Here is a 19512-nt window from a genome sequence, read left to right as displayed (position 1 = left end):
AAGGAAAGCATGTTGAGATCCTAGTTATAGAAGTGTAGACTATTTTTACTATTTAATAAATAAAAATATCCTTGGTTAGTGTTACACCATATTTTAATAAGACTGCCTTGTTTACAGGAAATTTCTTTTAACCAAGTCAGCACATATGGTATCTGAAGAGAGTGGAATTTGCCAACTGCATGCATTGAATGAAGACCCCGTTGAGAAAGGTTTTGGTTTAACAACAGGTACTCAATGTAAACCTCTCTCATTCTTTTCTTTCTATCTATAGATGTTTGAGTAATTTCATATCTGATTGTTTTCCTGTGGTGTGTTATTCATACCATTGTTTCAAAAAAAGATGTCAAAATTCTGAGCATGTGTTTAGAATTGTTTGAATAAAATAGCTCAGAAATTTTGAAAACTGCAGACAGACACACCTACATTACAGGGGGTGCTGGTTGCAAGCCCGTTAAGTAGATTGCCTAACACTTGTAACTATAAGTAATTCTTGTAACCTTTCATTTGAGAAGATCTCATACCTCCATTGTATGTAGCAGGCTTAGATATTCAGGAGGAGGAACACTTTTGGCTGCTGAAGTGCCTTTTCTATATCCCATGAAATTCCATTCAGATTTTACTGAGATATTAAAAGTTAAAACTTGCTGGTTTTTCTTCTGTTGCTTGTATTCCTCAGAAAAATGTTGTCAGCACATCACAATCATTGAATATTGTCAATAGAGGAGGGTTTGGAACAAATGGATACACTAAACAGTAATGAGGCCTCAGGACCAGATGTTTAACCACCCTAGAGATCTGAAAGAACTCAGTTATGAAATTGCAGAACTTAAATCAGCCTCTGTGCTAGATAATCGGATGGCTAACATAATGATGGTTTTTTAAAAGGCTTCAGTGGGGATCCTGATAATTACAGATTGGTAAAACTAATTTCACTACCAGGCAAATTGTTTGAAACTATAATAAAGAACAGAATTATGAGACATGGAGATGAACATGATATGTTAGAGAAGACTCAATATGGCTTTTATAGAAGGAAATCATGTGTCACCAATTCACTAGACTTCTTTAAGGGGAGTCAACAACTACGTGGACAAGGATGATCCAGTGTGTATAGAGTACTTGTATTTTCCAAGGCTATTAATCAAAATAAGGAGTCATGGGAAAAGAAGGGTGGTCCTGTCACTACATTGAGAACATTATGGAAGTGCTAGATCACCGTAATAGAAGTAAGGTGGGAAAAAATTGGATAGCACTCCTGCCCTCCCACATGTTCCTGCTGAACTCTTGACCCAGGATACAGTTCCAGAAGTCCATTTACCAGTTAGGGGGGGAGAGAGACCAGGAGGACATCCTCCCCAGTCACTCCCCCAGAGCTATAAGGACATTCACAGCCAATCCCCCATTCCTGGGTAAATGTTTGGGACCAGAGTTTTCCCAGGACCTAGAATGGGAACACAAGAGATTCATGTGGGGCATCCTCCTGATCAGCTGCAACTAGAAACCTGCTACCCACATCAGTTGTACATAAAATAATTTGATTAACTTTTTACTTAAAAGGGAAAAAAACACAAAAATCTAGGAAATTGTATTAAACAATTCTGTGCTTAGACATTTCAGTTGGAAAAAACAAGTTGAAAATTTGAAAATAGTATATTTATAGTTGATCATGCAACTTTAATTTTGCTCCCTTGTGCATATATGTTATGGCAGTCTTTAATTATATGATCACACACTATTTTTTCACAGAGCCCTTGCCTCATTCAGGGTACGTCTAGATTACATCCCTTTTCTTGAAAAAGGGATGTAAATTAGACACTTCGAAATTGCAAATAAAGCTGGGATTTAAATTTCCCGTGCTTCTTTTGCATAATGGCGGCCACAGGTTTTTGGGGTTTTTTTTTCAAAAAGGGGCTTTTAGAAAGAAAAACGGTTGTTTAGACGGGGATCGTTCAAAAATAAAACCCTTTTTCAAAAGATCGTGTACTCATTTTTTCAGGAGTACAGGATCTTTTGAAAAAGGTTTTTATTTTTGAACGATCCTCATCTAAACAGCCGTTTTTCTTTCAAAAAGCCCCTTTTTGAAAAAAAAAACTGCAACCGCCATTATGCAAATGAAGTGCGGGAAATTTAAATCCCAGCTTCATATGCAGTTTCAAAGCGTCTAATTTACATCCCTTTTTCAAGAAAAGGGATGTCATCTAAACGTACCCACAGTGCATACAATGAACACAAGTTGGCAAAATTAAGGCTTTCCTAACTTTTGAATGGTAGACTTTGTAACCTAAATCATGTTATTTAACTTTGTTTTATTGTGTGTAGTACAATATAGCATAAACGGATCTTTACTTCATTTTATTTCTGTTGAATTATGATAAAAAGAAAAGCAGTAATTAGTGCTCACTGCTTGTCAGGAAAATTGTTTCCTCTTACTTATCTAGATTTAATGTTTATCGTTTGTTTCCCCCACTTTAGCTTCAGATTTGTGTGCGCCACACACAGTTTCAAGTGACCAACTATCTTCAGAAAACCTAAGTGTAGCTGTGGGACAGAAGATCAGCTCTCCCAACAGGATTCTCTCGGATGTACATAATTATGCTACTATTGTTGTTGGCTTCCCAGAACTTATGGTAAATCCAATATTATTGAAGTGTAATATAATGAAATTTAAGTTTTTAAGTTATCCAGAAACATTTTTTTATAACTAGTTAATCTAAATAACTGTTAACCTAATTCGTTGCAAGAAGTCATGAATAATGCGTTAATAACATTTGCAGTGGATACAATGTTTGTTAGGATAGTGAGAGGTAGGGAGATTTCAGAAGGCCTGGCAGTGATAGGAAATTGGGTGACATATGGCAGATGAAATTCAATGGATATAAGTTTCAAGCACTACACATAGAAGAACAGTCTTACTTCTTATACACATGGAAAGGTTTTTTATTAAATATAACATTCAAGAAAATGACATAATTGTGAACAATTTGGTGTGAAAATCTGCTTGGGATGCTACCACAATCAATACAGAAAATGAGATGCCAGCTTATGTTTTAAAAAAGGTCTAGAGGGTACAGTAAACTTCCAATAATCCGGCACCTTTGGGACCCAGGGGGTGCCAGATTATCAGATATGCCGGACTATCGGAAGGGGGGGCTATGAGGGGTCTGGGGTGGGAGGAGTGCCACCCCAGACCCCTCATAGCCCCCCCTTCCGATAGTCCAGCTCTGCCCCAGGCGTCCCTGATTCAGCCGCTGCTGAAACTGACCAGCGGCGGCTGAATCGGAGATGCCTGGGGCAGAGCAGCTGGAGTGCTACCGGGTTGGTCGGGGTAATGCCGACCCTTGGCGCGGCGAGACCAACCAGGCAGCACCCCAGCTGCTCTTGGGGACGCCTGGGGCAGAGCAGCTGGGGTGCTGCTGGGTTGGTCCCGCAGCGCCGCTCCTTGGCACTACTGGATCAACCCAGCGGCACCCCAGCTGCTCTGCCTCAGGCATCCCCAAGTCAGACGTTGCTGATACTGATCAGCAGCTGACTCCAGGAAGCATGAAGCAGAGCAGCTCTGCCCCGGGCTTCCCTGAGTCAGCCGCTGGTCAATTTCAGCAGCGGGTGACTTGGGGACGCCTGGGGCAGAGCAGCTGGGGTGCTGCCAGGTTGATCCAGTAGCGCCGAGGAGCGGCAGGGCGGGACCAACCCAGCAGCACCTCAGCTGCTCTGCCCCAGGCGTCCCCAAGTCAGCCGCTGCTGAAATTGACCAAGAGCTGACTCCAGGAAGCCTGAGGCAGAGCAGCTCTGTCTCGGGCTTCCTGGAATCAGCCGCTGGTCAATTTCAGCAGCGGCTGAATCAGGACGCCTGGGGTGCTGCTAGGTTGGTCCCGCAGCCCCCAGGGGCAGCGCTAGGGGACCTACTCTGCCTCCGGCTTCCCCGATTCAGCCGCTGGTCAGTTTTAGCAGCGGCTGAATAGGGGAATCTAGGGGCAGAGCAGCTCCAATGATCTGGCTGCGGAGCACTTCCGGGTTCCTGATGGTGCCGGACCATCAGGAGTGCCGAATCATCAGATGCCGGACCAATGGAGTTTTACAGTACTACAGAAAAAACTATCATTGGCTTTGAATGTTGGGAAATGGGCATTAAGTAGTTTTGTACATGATACAAACTTAATGGCTGTTGCCAGTACCATGTGGATGTGGAAACATGTTGTAAATAAACCCCTTAATGTAGATTGGTCACAGGTAAAATTATTGAAAAGTTTTCTCTTCCTAGGAGAATGGCCTCAGGGCGTAAAGTCTTTTGTGGGGTTGTCTTGATAATGGAAGTGCTTTATTAAAAAAACTATAGAAAGTCAACTCTGATGACTAGTGTTCCCTGTAAGCTGGGCAGCAGCACAGCTTCACAGGTGATTAATCAGCCCCACCTAGTCAGAGGCTCAGGGCTAGTGCACAGAGCTGACTGACTGTGCAGGGCTGATTAATCACCAGTGAAGCAGTGCAGCTTAAAGGAAACACTGCTGATGACCACAGCAACCTGACATCTCCTAATCAAGACTTGTGTGCTTTTGGCCTCTTGTTTGTCATGGGCAGGTGACCTATGAGTGCATGCAGTGCAAGTAGCTAACAGTCCTCAGTGATACAGAGTCTTGAGGCCAGAGTGGCCAAACTGGAGGAGCCTAGGTGGACAGAGAGGGTGGTATTTAGAGGAGACTGTTAGGAACATAGTAGAGTGTCCCTACTTTCCTGTCTGACAACCTTGTGTTGTTAAGGAGAATGAAAGTCTCAGGGTGGTAGAGCAGAGGGAAACAATCTCATATTTTGGATCCACCTTCCAGACGATGTTGTGGTATCTTCTTATACTGGATTCTGTTAAAGGCTAAAAAGCCTTTAAAATTTGGAAGTTAAATCCTACCACTGAAATCATCCTGTGTACCATATGACTGGAAGGTAACTAACACAGTGCTGATTTAAAAAAAAACAAACAAATCAACAAACCTCCAGAGAAGATCCTAGCAATTTCAAGCTGATGAGGCTGACTTTAGTGCCCGGAGAATTGATACAAAGTATTATAAAGAACAGAATTTTTAGACACACAGATACATATAGTATGGTGGAGAAAAGTCAACAGCTATGTCTAGACTGGCATGATTTTCCGCAAATGCTTTTAATGGAAAAGTTTTCCGTTAAAAGCATTTGTGGAAAAGAGCGTCTAGATTGGCTCGGACGCTTTCCGTAAAAGCACTTTTTGCGGAAAGGCATCCGTGCCAATCTAGACGCGCTTTTGTGCAAAAAAGCCCATATTGCCATTTTCGCCATCGGGGCTTTTTTGCGCAAAACAAATCTGAGCTGTCTACACTGGCCCTTTTGCCTGAACGGGAGCAGCATAGTATTTCCGCAATAAGCACTGATTTCAGACAGTAGGAAGTCAGTGTTCTTGCGGAAATTCAAGCGGCCAGTGTAGACAGCTGGCAGGTTTTTTTGCAAAAGCAGCTGCTTTTGCGGAAAATCTTGCCAGTCTAGACACAGCCAACATGTTTTTTCTAAAGAGAAGTCATGCCTCAGAAATCTATTAGAATTCTCTAAAGTGTACTTTATAGTGAACTTAGATTTTCAGGAAGCCAGAGGCTCTTAAGGAAATTAAGTAGAGATGGGATAAAAGGAAAGGTCCTTTCATGGATCAGTAACTGGTTGAAAAAAGTAAACAAAGAGAAGGAATAAAAGGTCAGCTTTCACAATGGAGAGAAATGGACTAGTAGGGTCCCCCAAGGATCTGTACTGGTATCTGTGCTATTTTAGATTATCGTTAAAGATATGATAAATGTGGTGAACCGTGAATTGGCGAAGTTTTCAGATGATAAAAAATTATTGAGGATAGTTAAGTCAAAAGCAAAATGAAAAGTTACAGAGGGATCTCATAAAACTGTGATTGGACAAAAAAAATTTAAAATGAAATTCAAACTTGTAAGTGCAAAGTAATGCACATTGGAAAACATAATCCAAACTACACATATACAGTACAGTGCAAATTAGCTATTTCCATCCAAGAAACAGAACTTAGCGTCACCTTAGTTCTCTGAAAGCTTCTGCTTAATGCCTAGGAGCAGTAACAGTATGTTAGGAACTATTAGAACAGATAGAAAGTTTAACCAAAAATATTATAATGCCACTATTTAAATCTATGGTGTACCAAAATTGTAATACTTTGTGAAGTTCTGGTTGCCCCACCTTGAAAAGAATATAATGGAACTGGAAGAGGTTCAGAGAAGGGCAAAAAGATGATTACGGGTATGGAATGGTGTGTGTATGGAATGGGAGACTAAAATGATTAGACCATTAAAGGAAGATATAATATAGATTTATAAAATTATGAATGATGTGGCAGAAGTGAATAGAAAAGTGTTATTTACCCCTTCACACAGTAGAAAAACTGGGGATCACCTGATTAGGTTAGTAGGCAGCAGGTTTAATACAGAAAAGGAGAAGTAGTTTTTCACATAATGCACAATTAACCTGTGGAACTCATTGTCTTAGGATATTATGGTATCCAAAAATATAATGTGTTCATAAAACAGATGGATAAGTTCATTGAGGATAAGTCCATCAGTAGCTATTAGCCAAAATGCCCAGGGGTGCAGCCACATGTTCATGGTTACCCTAAACCTCTGATTGCCAAATGCCAGATTGTAAGACAGAGATCCATAGTAGTCTTGTAACATAGTAACACTCCTCCTGAAAGTTTGGTACAGGCCATTGCCAGAGACTGGGTAGTGGACAAGATGGACCTTGGTCTTATTCAGTAAGGAAGTTCTTATGTTAGTAGAAGCTCACACATCGTGTCAATAGAAGCTCTCTCAAAGACTGAGGCAGCTAGCTCTTCCACTACTTATGGCATGAACTGAGCATTATCCATAATGGTTAAGTTTGACTTTTAATGGAAACTTATAAAAACCATTTATTTAAAGGCTGCTTTGTACAATTTTTGCTCACTAAAGTCCTCAATTTACATTCTCTCTCTTTCAGTCTCCTAATGAAGTGTACAGCTGGAAGAGAGACACTTCACTGGGGAGCAGGCATGCCTCTCCTTCTGATCCATTTTACTATGGAAGGCGCAGTCAAACTGGAGTTGGAAAAAAAATCAATTGTGTGACTTTATTAGCTTCTAATCAGATAGTCAGAATTTTAGCACCTGGAGACATACCTTTGAAAGAACTTTATCCAAAAGGTAAGAGATGACCCTATTGCAACTATATCAACTTGTAGATAGATGAAGACTTTATTTGAATTGAAGATGGGATACTGGGCTGGATAGAACATTGGTCTGACTCGGTATGACTGTTCCTATGGTCTATTGTATTCTTTCTGTTAGGATGATATGTAGCAGAATAAATGTAGTGACATAACGCAAGATGTACATTTTATTCTGCTTTACCTTTTAGGGAAAGAGCATGTTCATAGATAATTTCACTAATTATTTAAAGTTTTTATTTTAATGGAAAACAGCTTGCTATTTCTCATAAGCACTCATTTCCCAGCTGCTTCTTTTAATACTTAATATTGTGATTTTTTTTCCTGTCCTCTCTATGTTCACCTTCAATGATATTTTTAAAAGTAAAAATTAGAGATCTAGATAAGATTATATGTACCTGCAAGGTAATATTATAAATGACTGTGTGCTTCAGTTCTCTGCTGGATTGAACATTAGATCTACGTGTATATGTATGATTCTACTTCTCTTTAGTGCCCAAACAGAATACAAGCCCACTGTCACTGCAGCTAATGGACATTCTCCTTCAGCATATTTGGATGGGTGGTGTTTTTTGAGCAGAAAATTTGGAATTCTATTCTACTTATGCAGTGACATTATGTGAACATAATGTACATTGTACTTCTTAGTCATTTATTAATTGCCAACCATGAAGTCTGTGGCACAAAATTTGTACAGAGGGACCAACCAAAATGTTTGATACAAGCAAAAGTTGGATTATATCTCACTAGTGTATTTATAAATTTCTAAGTCTATTAGCTATTGTTGGCTGCTGTGGAAATAGAGATAAGTGTGTGCTAGTGGATGTGGATCTGATAGCATTTTCTGCCCTCATTAAAAATAGTCCATACTTAATGTACCTTGCAATTTCAAGATTTTTAAAAGCACCATGTTTTGAAATGCTCCCCAAATATACTTCCAGTCAAATGAACAATATGCATTTTCTTCAATGATGGGTAAAAAAGGGAGATAGAGTTTGCAGTAATGCTTGATTGGCATTTTTGTGAATTGGACTTTATCTGTGCACTGTTTTGACATCCACTACACTATACAACTGTAGTGTCCAACCAGTTCTGAAGAAGTAGTTTCAGTGGCTAATGCTATAGCAAACTAGCCACACTCAGATAGCCACATTGTTCAAGCCAACTAGCATCACTCAACCAGCCAAATAGCCAATGTGGCTAATGGCTAGCATGTTGGGCACCACAGCGATACAACATTCCTCATTTATTTTTGTAACTCCTAATTGCTGACCATTATATCAGTAATAAAATTCAATAATTGCCATATTTAGACCTACAGGTAGTATAAAAGTTTATCATTTTCTGATATATACTGTATAATGAATGTTTAAATCTAATCTGATGAATATAAATGTAATATTTTATTAATGATGTAGCTAATTTTCTTTAATAAATTTATCTATCTGCAGATATCACTCCTCCAGAAACAGCTGGATATCTGGAAGTAACGGATCTTAACTCAAAGAAACTGAAATACATCCCTATTTCCAAGTATGTGATTTCCATCAGTAAAACAGCCTCACTGTAGGAATAACAAATACAATTCGTTAAACTCTATTACTTAGAATAGATATTTGCTTTTCCTAATTTTTAATGTGAAACGGGTGGGTTTTCGGTGCACTGTTTCCTTATTACCTATTGAATTACCTAATCTTGTGAAAGTAATTTTGACTCTAATGTGTAGAATTCTTCAATAGCTGTGCATGGTGTACTCCTCTATTTGGAAGTTGTATTTATCCAGCTCATATCCAGGAAAAAAATGGTGTTAGCGGTTGATAAAGGTACCTTCCTCTTCTCCTTTTTCTCCCCTCTCCATTTCCTCTTGTCCCCTGTCTCACTCCTTTTTCTCCTCATCTTCCCTGCTTCTTCCTTCTCCCTTTTCATCTGTCCCTGCTCTTCTTCATTTTTCTGTCTCTTTAGGGTCTTGCATAGAGAAGAAATACAATACAGTGGAGGGAGGACCTGGGCTGTAAGTACCAGCTCCAACAGACTTCCTCTTGTGTGACTTTAGGCAAATTACTTAAGTCTGTCTCTGCCTCAGTTCTCAGTCTGTAAAATAGAATTTCTTGCCTGTCAAGGTTGTTGAATAATAATTACCTTAAAGATTGTGAGACCATATTAGTACTAGAGATGTGAAGGTGTAACCAGCGAGGGCTGCTACAACTGAATAGCCCACCTGCTCATCCTCCTTAATCAGTTAATAGGTTAAACGATATGTTTTACTGGTTAGCCAATTAAACGGGATTTCCAAGCTTTTCATTGGTGCTGAGCATATGTATATAACCAAAATCTATGCAATTTTTTGTTGATTTTTTTAAAAATCCATCTCACTCCATATGATCTTTAAGGGCATGTAAGGAATGAGGCCAGATTTTGAATGGGTTCTGCTTCCTTCCACCTGAACTTTGAGAGTACATATGGAATTGTTATTTCCTGAATTTTGAATGCTTCATTTTGCATCACTAACATTCTTTAGTGTAGCTTTTTAAAGGAATCTTCTATGTAAATGAGCAAGCTACATTTCTGTTTACATTACAGTGTAGTTATATCTAGAAGTGAGTATTCATCCATATTTCTTAGAGATTGCATAACCAAGGTTTTGAATATATTCAGCCAAAGAGCAATTCTGCAACTGGATTTTTAGTCCTTTCAGTGTATAGAGAGGGCATTTGGCAGGAAAATGCAGTGTTTTCAGGACTTCAGCACCTAAGTTAAAAGATATGAATTCATATCACTTTCCTGTCAACTCTAGTATTCCACTGGAATGAGACACATAAACTAAGTCAACAGGAGAATTTCTCCCCTCAACCCAGCACAGTGTAGACACTGCAGTAAGTAGACCTAAGCTATATCAACTCCAGCTACATTATTCACGTACCTAGAGTTGTGTAACTTAGGTCAGCTTAGTCCCGTAGTGTAAACCAGGCCAAATTAAAACAAATGAAATTTCTGTTTTGGCTCTTGCCTCCAGTTGTGGGTAGATAGCTTATATTCAGAACCTCTTTGACTCCAGCAGTGCTTAGAATCTCATTATTGAGCTGTAATAGTTGCTTTATAAGTGAGATTGAAGTTAATTTTTTTATAAGCCAAATTTTCAAACTCTGAAAACGTCCCCTTTTTTGAGGCATAAGGGATCTTACACAAAAGGGGGGTTTTGTACAAAACGGCCCCATCTACACTGCTTGTTTTTGCGCAAAAACCTCTTCCGCAATAAGCATTTGGCAGAGAATATGAAAATGACAGCACGACAAATGCTAACGAGCGCTTCATTTGCATTGTCTCTGCCGACAAAAGGTTGCAGTGTAGACATAGCCATAGAGTCAGGATAGAAATGCTCTTTTGGATTTCTGCTCAACTTCCCCATTTTCCAGGTTTTTATTTTTGTTTTTTTGTGTTGCTTGCTCATCTCTAATGAGACAGGGAGCTGACATTTACAATAAAATCCTAAGTGGGCCATAAAACAGTTTTGTGTTTCCTGTTTGGCATGGTTATTTCATCCCCTCCCCACTTATTCTTTCAAAAAGGAGAGAACTGGTCTCCTTAAAATAGATTGGAGATAGAGGTTACTGATATTCCTGTTCCAGGCTACATTTATCTTGGTTATCTTTTATTCAGCCATCAGTATTTCAAAGGCATCTTTCCACCCTATCTAGTTCCAGTATGTGATGTGCTTTGGGTAATATATTGGGACTGCCATGCTCAGTCTTGATCTCATTTTGATTATTGCTGGATCATATTCACTAGTGTATAGCCTGTGTGACCTTGTTCAAATTTCAAGGGTATTTTTAAAAATTGACACCTTGGCTACGGAAATATTCTGTATAGTGTTAATTGTGATGGAACCATATTTGGCTTTATTTTTCAGATCAGTGTCTCTCTCTCCATATACATCCTGGCTGTCAAAGATCTCAGACACGGATGTTCTCCTGGCACCATTGGGCAAAGTGGGTTTGGTTACAGTGGATATGGGAGGCAGTGTCAGGCTTTGGGAGACAGGACTTGACAGCCTACAGCGCTCTCTGCAGGACTGGAAAAACATGATTGGACAAGAAGATGGTAGACCCATGCAGGTAGGATTTGATAAATCACAGTATGAAAATGTTAAAAAAAATGTAGCCAATGAGTTGAATTTTCTAGGTGGTTTAAAAAATAAATTGTGATAAAAATATAATGAACTAGAATTAGGCCCAGACCAGCAATAAATATCAAATAGATCTTTTTGTTGAAAAATCATTTGGTTCTTTAAGAACTTACAGTAGATATTCCTGGGAGCAGGCAGCAGGTTTAAAACTAACAAAAGCATGTACTTAACACAGCACATAGTTAACCTCTGGAACACATTGCTGGGGATGTTCTGAAGGCTGAAAGAATAACTGGATTCAAAAAATAATTAGATTAGTTTTTAGAGGATAGGTCCACCAGTGGCTACTAACCAGATGGACAGAAAACAACCCATGTTCCAAGTATCCCTAACATCCAGCTGCCAGAAGCTGGGATTGGACAGCAAGTGATGGTTCACTCGAAGTTGCCCTTTTTTCTTCATTCCCTTTGAACCATCTGGCTTTGGCCACTTTCATATTGGTCTGGCACAATATGGCTATTCTTATGTTCTGGTAGTGATACAAGATGTTATGGTTGCCTAACATTTCCTGTATAGCCTCCTGTTTTCCATTTGGATTTAACCATTTGGGCTGAAATTTGCCAAACTGTCAGTGAAAATATTTCAGGAATTTCCAAGAATGAATTTAGGAAAAATAGGTATTCAGAGAAATTATTGGAAATTTTTTAAATAGCTGTACCACCTCTATACTTTGGAAAATGGACTTGAGACTTTGCAGGAGAATGGTCCAGTTTTGAGAGTGATGTCTTTTGCTGTCTGTATGAGAGTCTAACTAGAATGGGTGAAATTGTAGAAGTCTGAAAATTGCCATCAGTGAATAGATGTGTAGAATATTACAATGTACAGTATATAAGTATAAAAAAAGTTATCTGAGTAGTGTATGTGTAGAGGTATGTGTGCGTGCACATACGCACATATGAGAGAGTTTATGAGCGAACAAGTCTGTCTGTCCATCTGTCTATCTGTTCAAGAACTCCTAAACAGTAAGAGCTAGGACCACCAAATTCGTTATGCAGCTTCCTCTTACCATAACTTAAATCAGGGTATGGGTTTAGTTGTGCCAGGACAATTGGATGTACCTGGAATGCAGTTGTTTTTCATAACACGGAAAGGAAGGGGGCTGCTAGCAAGAATAGTTATACTGTGTAATGACTGTGGCGGGGGGAGGAGGAGGAGGAGGTGGCCAGCAAGAGGCTAGAGATGGGAACTCAACTGGGACAGCTATACACACTCACTGGGGCAGCAGGAGGCAGGGGTGAAGATAGGTTTCCTGCCCACCCCTTGGCCAGCACAGCCCCTTCCATGGCCAGCCCCAAGGAACTGCCCCCGTCCTCTGCTATGACCAGCCCCAGGGAGCCACTACTGAGTCAGCATGGCTCCTGCTGCAGCCAGCTTTGGGGAGCCGCCAGCGGGAAAGCGTGACCCCTGCCATGGCCTGCCCTGGGGAGCCGCTGCCTGGCTCGTGTGGTCCTCCCCACAGCCAGCCCCAAGGAGCCACCGCCTGGCCCGTGCAGTTCCTGCTGGCTTCTGCATCCCCCATAACCTCAGCCCCCTGCCCTGGGTCCCTCCACACCCCTCACCCTTATATTAGCACCCCCCACACATACCTCCAGCCCCCTGCTCCGAGGAACCCAACAACACCGGGTAAATCTTCTAGTGAATAATACATTTGTGCACCTTTTCACTATGGGAATATAATGGACAGAATCAGCACTATTCAACTGTGTCTCACAGTCTGTGCACTGTTAACTGTCAAAAGAGATTTTCCGATACAGTGCTTGAATCAGTAGGCCATGAGGTTCAGGAGGATTTGAGTTCTATCCCAGCTTTTGCTATAAATTTCCAAGTGGCCATGCTATTCAGTATATCAGCCTATGTAGCCCCTGTGGCCATAAATATGTTATTCCTTTTGTGTCTCTTTATACAAAAAGTAATATGTAAATATATTTTTCAGATTTTTTTCTGTATAACCTTTTTTCCAGAACTTTCAAATGTGACAGTTGATTCAATTTTTTCTAAATTAAATCTTTCCGCATTATTTTCAAGGGATCCAGTAACCCAAAGCATAAGTTGGATTTAGTAGGCAGAAAGTATAATTCAGCTTTCACGCTCTTCCTACTCTCAACTCCCATTCCACAAGATGTTCTGCATATATAGCAATTTGTGTAACCACTGACATGTTCTTGTTACTGAAGCTCAGCAAATGCCTTTAATAAAAATCACGAGAAAACCCCCCTCTTCTAGTAGTGCATTTGTGTTGGTATTTATTGTTTTACCCATACCAGACATTCTCTTTGTTAATAAAGTAGTGCTAGTGCCATCTAATGGCCAAATGTGGTCAGTTTAGACCAGAGCATTTTGGTTGATGTGGTAATAAGACAATATAAAAAATGTTCTTATCTTGGAAGAACAGTGTCAGGGTTACTGGCTTTAATTAGCTTTCATGGGCACAACCCACTTCTTCAGATGACCGGAGTGTTGGAAGTCCAGATCCAAGAATAAATAAGGGAAGGTGGGAGGGGCAAATTAATGGTTCTTATCAGCCTCTTTTAACTATTTAGACTTTAAGGTGCTACTAGACCAAATATGGGTTGCTATTACATTTCAAAGGGGTTGCCAAGTGTCTCCCCAGTTGGCTCTGGCCCCCAATTTTCCCTCTGTTTTTGAATTGCTTTGGGACACCATGTCTTCCTGAATTGTCAAAATGGGTCCCCATCTGGACAAGGTTGGGAACCGCTGTACTAGACTATTTGTTGTTTTTTAAGTCTTTCCTGTTACAGACTAACTCGGCTATTCCTCTGAAGCTTATCTACTCACTGTCTCTTTTTTTTTTTTTCTCCCTGCCATTGCTTTTCCTCTCTCCCCCCCCCCCCCTTTCCCTTATTTATTCTTCCAACACTCTGGTCATCTGAAGAAGTGGGCTGTGCCCACGAAAGCTCATGATACCATCTACATGTTTTGATAGTCTTTAAGGTGTTACTAGACTGTTTGTTGGTTTTTTTAAGTTTTTCCTTTTACAGAGTAACTCGGCTACCCCTCTGTGACTTTAATTAGTTTGTTCTCTAGCTCTCTTTTGATTCATTCTCATAGAATTACGATAATTTCAGCCCTAGTTGACTAACTCAGCTAAATATTTAAAAAACCGAAACTGTACTTTGTGCTTGCAAAGTATACTTTGTCTGAAAATGTGAAAGCACATCACAGCATTGGGTACTGATGATTACAGAAAGGCTCCTGGATTTTCCAAAGGTCACAGAGTAACTCAGTAGCAAATTAGTCATAGCACTTATTTCTCTTGACACCAAAAACTGCCAGACACATTTCCACTTTTTGGTTAGCTACAGGTTAGAAATAGAAAAATCCTGTTAGCACATCTGGCAGGGGGTGGGACGGAGGCCAGGGGCTGGGCCCAGGTCTGGGTGCTAGGATTGCCAGGTGTCTGGTATTTTCGCCTCCTGGCCAGGAAGAAAAATCAGAAAATACTGGACATTTTAGGTGTATGATATTTTCTGAATTTTTTTTACTGGACAGGAGGCTAAAATACCGGACTGTCTGGGTCAATACCGAACATCTGGCAACCGTATTTGTAGCTGTGCAGCTAAGTGATCCATTGTGAAATGCAACCAAATCTCATAGTCTCAATCTGGACAATACCACTATGAAAACTTGTCTATTAGAGTCAAGACAGTTTCTACGCTCTGGGTACAACGAGTGATTGTAAAAATGAGCTGATCTATCCCAAACCAGAGCCCTTTCCTTTAAAAACAGTGATAGTTGGAGAGTATAGTTGTGATTTTTTAAAATTTGTGTCCGTGCATAACCCATTATGGGCGTACATGCATCTCATGCACATGAGATCTTAGTTTTTTAAAAAACAGTTTGGCTGTGTCTAGACTGGCAAGTTTTTCCGCAAAATCATCTAATTCACTGGCCGCTTGAATTTCCGCAAAAGCACTGACGATCTCATGTAAGATTGTCAGTGCTTTTGCGGAAATACTATGCTGCTCCCGTTCGGGCAAAAGTCTTTTTCCGAAAAAGCTTTTGCGCAAAAGGGCCAGTGTAGACAGCAGAGAGTTGCTTTCTGCAAAAAAAACCCAATCGCGAATATGGCGATCGGGGCTTTTTTGCAGAAAAGCGCGTCTAGATTGGCCACGGACGCTTTTCCGCAAAAAGTGCTCTTGCGGAAAAGCATCCTGCCAATCTAGATGCGCTTTTCCGAAAATGCTTTTAACGGAAAACTTTTCTGTTAAAAGCATTTCCGGAAAATCATGCCAGTCTAGATGTAGTCTTTCTGTCAGAGGCCATAAAGCAGGGGTGGGAAATCTAGGCACCGGGGGTTAGATGCGACCCTTGAATGCATGGATCTGGCCCCCAAGTCTCGGCCCACCCCCAGCATTGGGGTGCTGTGCTGGTGCTCCAGTACCCCTGCTGCACCCTAGTCTCTGGTGTGCAAGGGGAATGTGGGGAATGTCTCCTTCTCAATCAGGGGCCACAAAGAGTGGGATTTTTCCACTTTTCACTTGTGTGCAGCCCTTGACTGATTTTTTTTCTGTGGGTCAGTGGCCCCCAACCCAAAAAAGGTTCCCCACCCTTGCTATAAAGGATAGAGCAGCTATAACCCTCCTTTGGTTCCCTCATACCACTCACGGCAGAGAGGCCAAACCAGGTAAAGGACCAAACCACCACTACTCTAGTCTCTGTAGAGGCATGAAACCTTTTGTCATCCAACTTTATGAAGAAATCTTTATCTTCACACATCAGATTGGACATTACAGAAGACTATTTGTCATCCCACTGTACACTACCTACCACACCTCACGATGAACTCATCCCTCTCAAGAATGGTGGTTGTTTATTCTACTTACTTATTTTAAGTAAAGAGACGCATTACAAAGAGTTATGATTTTTTTTTTGGCCTCAGCTCTGGCCAGTTAGCAGTTTATTAACATGACACTCAGACGTTGATCCTGAAAACCATGAATCTGGCTGTGCCCTTATCCAGGGAATTGGGAACATTAATACTTTGTCCTTATATAACACTCTTCACATCTCTGGGAACTTCACAGACATATCTATTCTTCGTGAGATCTATGTGAGGTAAGTATTATCACCACTTTGATTATGTGCAAACCATGACAAAGAGAAGTCTGGTAACTTGCTCAAATTCACAGTATTGTTGGAAAAATTGGAAATAGAATCTAGGAGTGTGACATCCTCACACCTTAGAAACTGAAAATGCCTTCAGAGATCCTAAGACTTTGGACACTAAATCTTTATGTTATAATGCAGCCAGCTCACAGGTTACCAAGACCAGTTAATTCAGAATGAGCACATAAAGCACATGTTGGCATTCTGTGAAGAGCATGGTATAAAGAGACTGAGCAAAATTCAAAGTAACTGAGTAAAATGAGTTTTCTCAAATTAAAATGGTGCAAAGCAAAATGGCCTTCCTCACAGTTCTCCTTGCAGCACTCAAAAGAATGAAAGTCAGGGAACACATTCTGTCTTTTAAACATAGCCTCATAAAACATCCATTAATTCCATCATATTGTCCAGCTGAAATGTTAAAACGGACAGTATATTTCTGTTCACAATAATTAACAATCCCCTCCACTAATACCTAACCAATTTAATGCCCTTTGCTCTTATGTGCCGTCAAAGAAATCCGTGTTAGAGACTTGCAGGACCCAAGTCAACTGACTCCGGCTCACAGGACTCAGGCTGCGGGGCTAAAAATTGCAGTGTAGACATTCAGGCTCAGGCTGGAGCCTGGACTCTGAGACTGTCCCCTTACAGGGTTTCAGAGCCCAGGCTCCATCAGCCCGAGCCCAAATCCAAGCGCAGACGTCTCCACTGCAATGTTTAGCCCCTCAGCCCAAGTCAGCTGACCTGGAATAGCTGCAAATGTGCCATGAATTTTTTTATTGCAGTGTAGACGTACTCTAAATGAGAACTCATCCAGTAATGAGAGAGCTTCTCTTGATTAAACAGTGTTTGAGGGGGATTGGCAGCATTACCTAGTGAGATTGTGGTTCCCAAGATTCAAGTTTTCTTCTGCAACCAACTTGTTGACATTTATTAGAGGTGAGGGAATTGGGAGTAAATAAATAAGGCAGTGCTTTGTGGATGTAAGCTGTGTACTTCGAAACATTAAAAACATGTATACTCTGAGATAAAAAGTGTTTGAACGTAAAGCTGAGTAACTTCTGTAATTTAAGGGCAAAAATATGTCATAATTATCCCAACAATAAGCATTATAAACCCAGGAAATTCAGAGGTAGGGATAAACTTACAAGAAATCCAAATGAGTTAAGATATGGAAATGTTCAGGGAAGTCATCCAAATAATCTTAACTCTGCCCTGTAGCAATGTCACAGAATAACCAAACGATTGTGATTTGTGTATAACAGTGTTTGTAGGTCCACTTTAGCTCTGACTGATATTTTTAAAAGAACATTTAACTTTTGTAGGCAGTAGAGATGGTTACATGAAAATAAATATAAATCTATTTTCCCTTAGAAGAGTTAACTTCTGTTTTATTATAGGTCAAAACTCTTATCAATGGGTTTGCACTTGAGGGTTTGATAGAGTGCTCTCCAGTCACCACAAAGAGGAATCTTACAGCTTCCCCTTTACCTCTTGTTCTCCTCTCCCACCATACTCCTACATTGGGTTGTTAGATTCTGAGGCCTGTGCAGTTGATCAACCAGCACTTCTGCAATCCCTCTATCCAATAGGGTGCCTGGAACACTTGACGGTTCCCTTCATCCTCCCTGCCTCCCAAAACTAAAGACTTTTTCTGGCCTTTAGGACCTTTTGCATACATAAAGCAAGATTTAGCTCCAAAAGCTGCAAGTGAATAATAAGCCTTAAATTAATTTTTCCCATATAATATTTAAAATATATTAGAAATTGTGATGTTTAATAAAGACTCTCCTTTTCATTCTTTAATCTTCACATTTTGCACTAAATGCTTGCAGACCACTGAAATATACATCTCAAATCTAGGTTCAATTAACCTATATTGCAAGTAACACATCTGAAGATATAAATTTACTATAACCTCCCAGAAAAAAAAATAGAATTGTCACTTTTAGCCGTCTTTCTTTCAAGTCAGTGTGTACTCAACACAGCTCAGCTATGCTTCTGCTGCTGCTGCCAGTACTGTCACAGCTATGCTGCTATTTATATTCCTACTAATTGGATGCGAGCTAGTGTGGATATATGTACTTGAGCGGGGGAAGTCACACTCCTAGCTCATACTATAGACATAGACTTAGAGAGGCCTAATTTTCAGAGGCGGGAGAACAAACCTTTTAAAATTCAGCAGCAATACCTAAGCTTCATAATTGTTAATAGCAATAGTTCAAACTGCAAGGGGGAAATGGGAGAAAAAATTGTGAGTGGGGGACTTTTAGATTAATGCTTGATTAGCAGGCGAGGCAGCAAAGCATCACACACTGAGGAAGAAAGGTTAGTTTTAGGGCGTTCTGAGTCTTGTATTCCCTAGAGCTAGTTGGAAATTTTCAGGCGAAACATAAATTTCACTGAAAAATGCCAATTTCTTGTAGTAAAATATTTCACTAAATTTATTACAGATTTGACAAAACTTTCACAGCTACACAGGCTGGTTTCCATGGGAAACCTGCTGTTGTTTCAGGCTTCACAACTCTGCAGGAAGGCTGCCAGTGCCTGGAGCCACAGCTAGAGCCAAGACGTGGGGGTCTGGTAGGATCCCCACTCTGTGGCAGCATCCCTGATAACCCTAGCTGCAACCAAGGGCAAGTCATTTAAGTAATTTGTGCCCCAGTAGCCTCCAGGGTAAATTGGGGTTGGTATCTACTGCACCAGGGTGTTGTGATTGTATATTTGTTAATGTTGTAAAGCACTTGGAGAATCCTTAGAAGGGGAACACTTCTCATGGTTACAATGCAATTCAAGGGAGTTGCTTTAGATTTACTCGAAAGTAATTAGGAGTAACATTAAGTTCAGAATATTATTTATGTATCTGAAGGAAAAAGGATCTGGGAAAGTTTTTTTAAAATTGAAGTGTCTTTTCCTTCATTCCCTGAGATGTCCCCCTTTTTGCTTTATCTACTCTGAGGGCAGATAAGTGGTAG

At 40.4% G+C, this 19512-nt stretch overlaps 1 protein-coding gene across 2 annotated transcripts in view; it reads left to right on the top strand.

Annotated features, from left to right (window-relative positions):
- VWA8 (von Willebrand factor A domain containing 8) overlaps positions 1 to 19512 on the top strand; it is a 254315-nt gene that overhangs the window by 190741 nt on the left and 44062 nt on the right. For both annotated transcript variants that reach the window (XM_075918951.2, XM_075918952.2), the window contains exons 33-37: positions 118 to 227; positions 2473 to 2627; positions 7006 to 7207; positions 8682 to 8763; positions 11138 to 11342. In XM_075918951.2, the coding sequence (XP_075775066.2) occupies positions 118 to 227; positions 2473 to 2627; positions 7006 to 7207; positions 8682 to 8763; positions 11138 to 11342 (754 nt within the window). The remainder of the gene's footprint in view (positions 1 to 117; positions 228 to 2472; positions 2628 to 7005; positions 7208 to 8681; positions 8764 to 11137; positions 11343 to 19512) is intronic.

This window comes from Pelodiscus sinensis, chromosome 1, assembly GCF_052426305.1.
Source record: "Pelodiscus sinensis isolate ZL-2025 chromosome 1, ASM5242630v1, whole genome shotgun sequence".
In the NCBI taxonomy this organism is placed as follows: domain Eukaryota; kingdom Metazoa; phylum Chordata; order Testudines; family Trionychidae; genus Pelodiscus; species Pelodiscus sinensis.
This window is presented reverse-complemented; position numbering and strand designations above follow the sequence as displayed.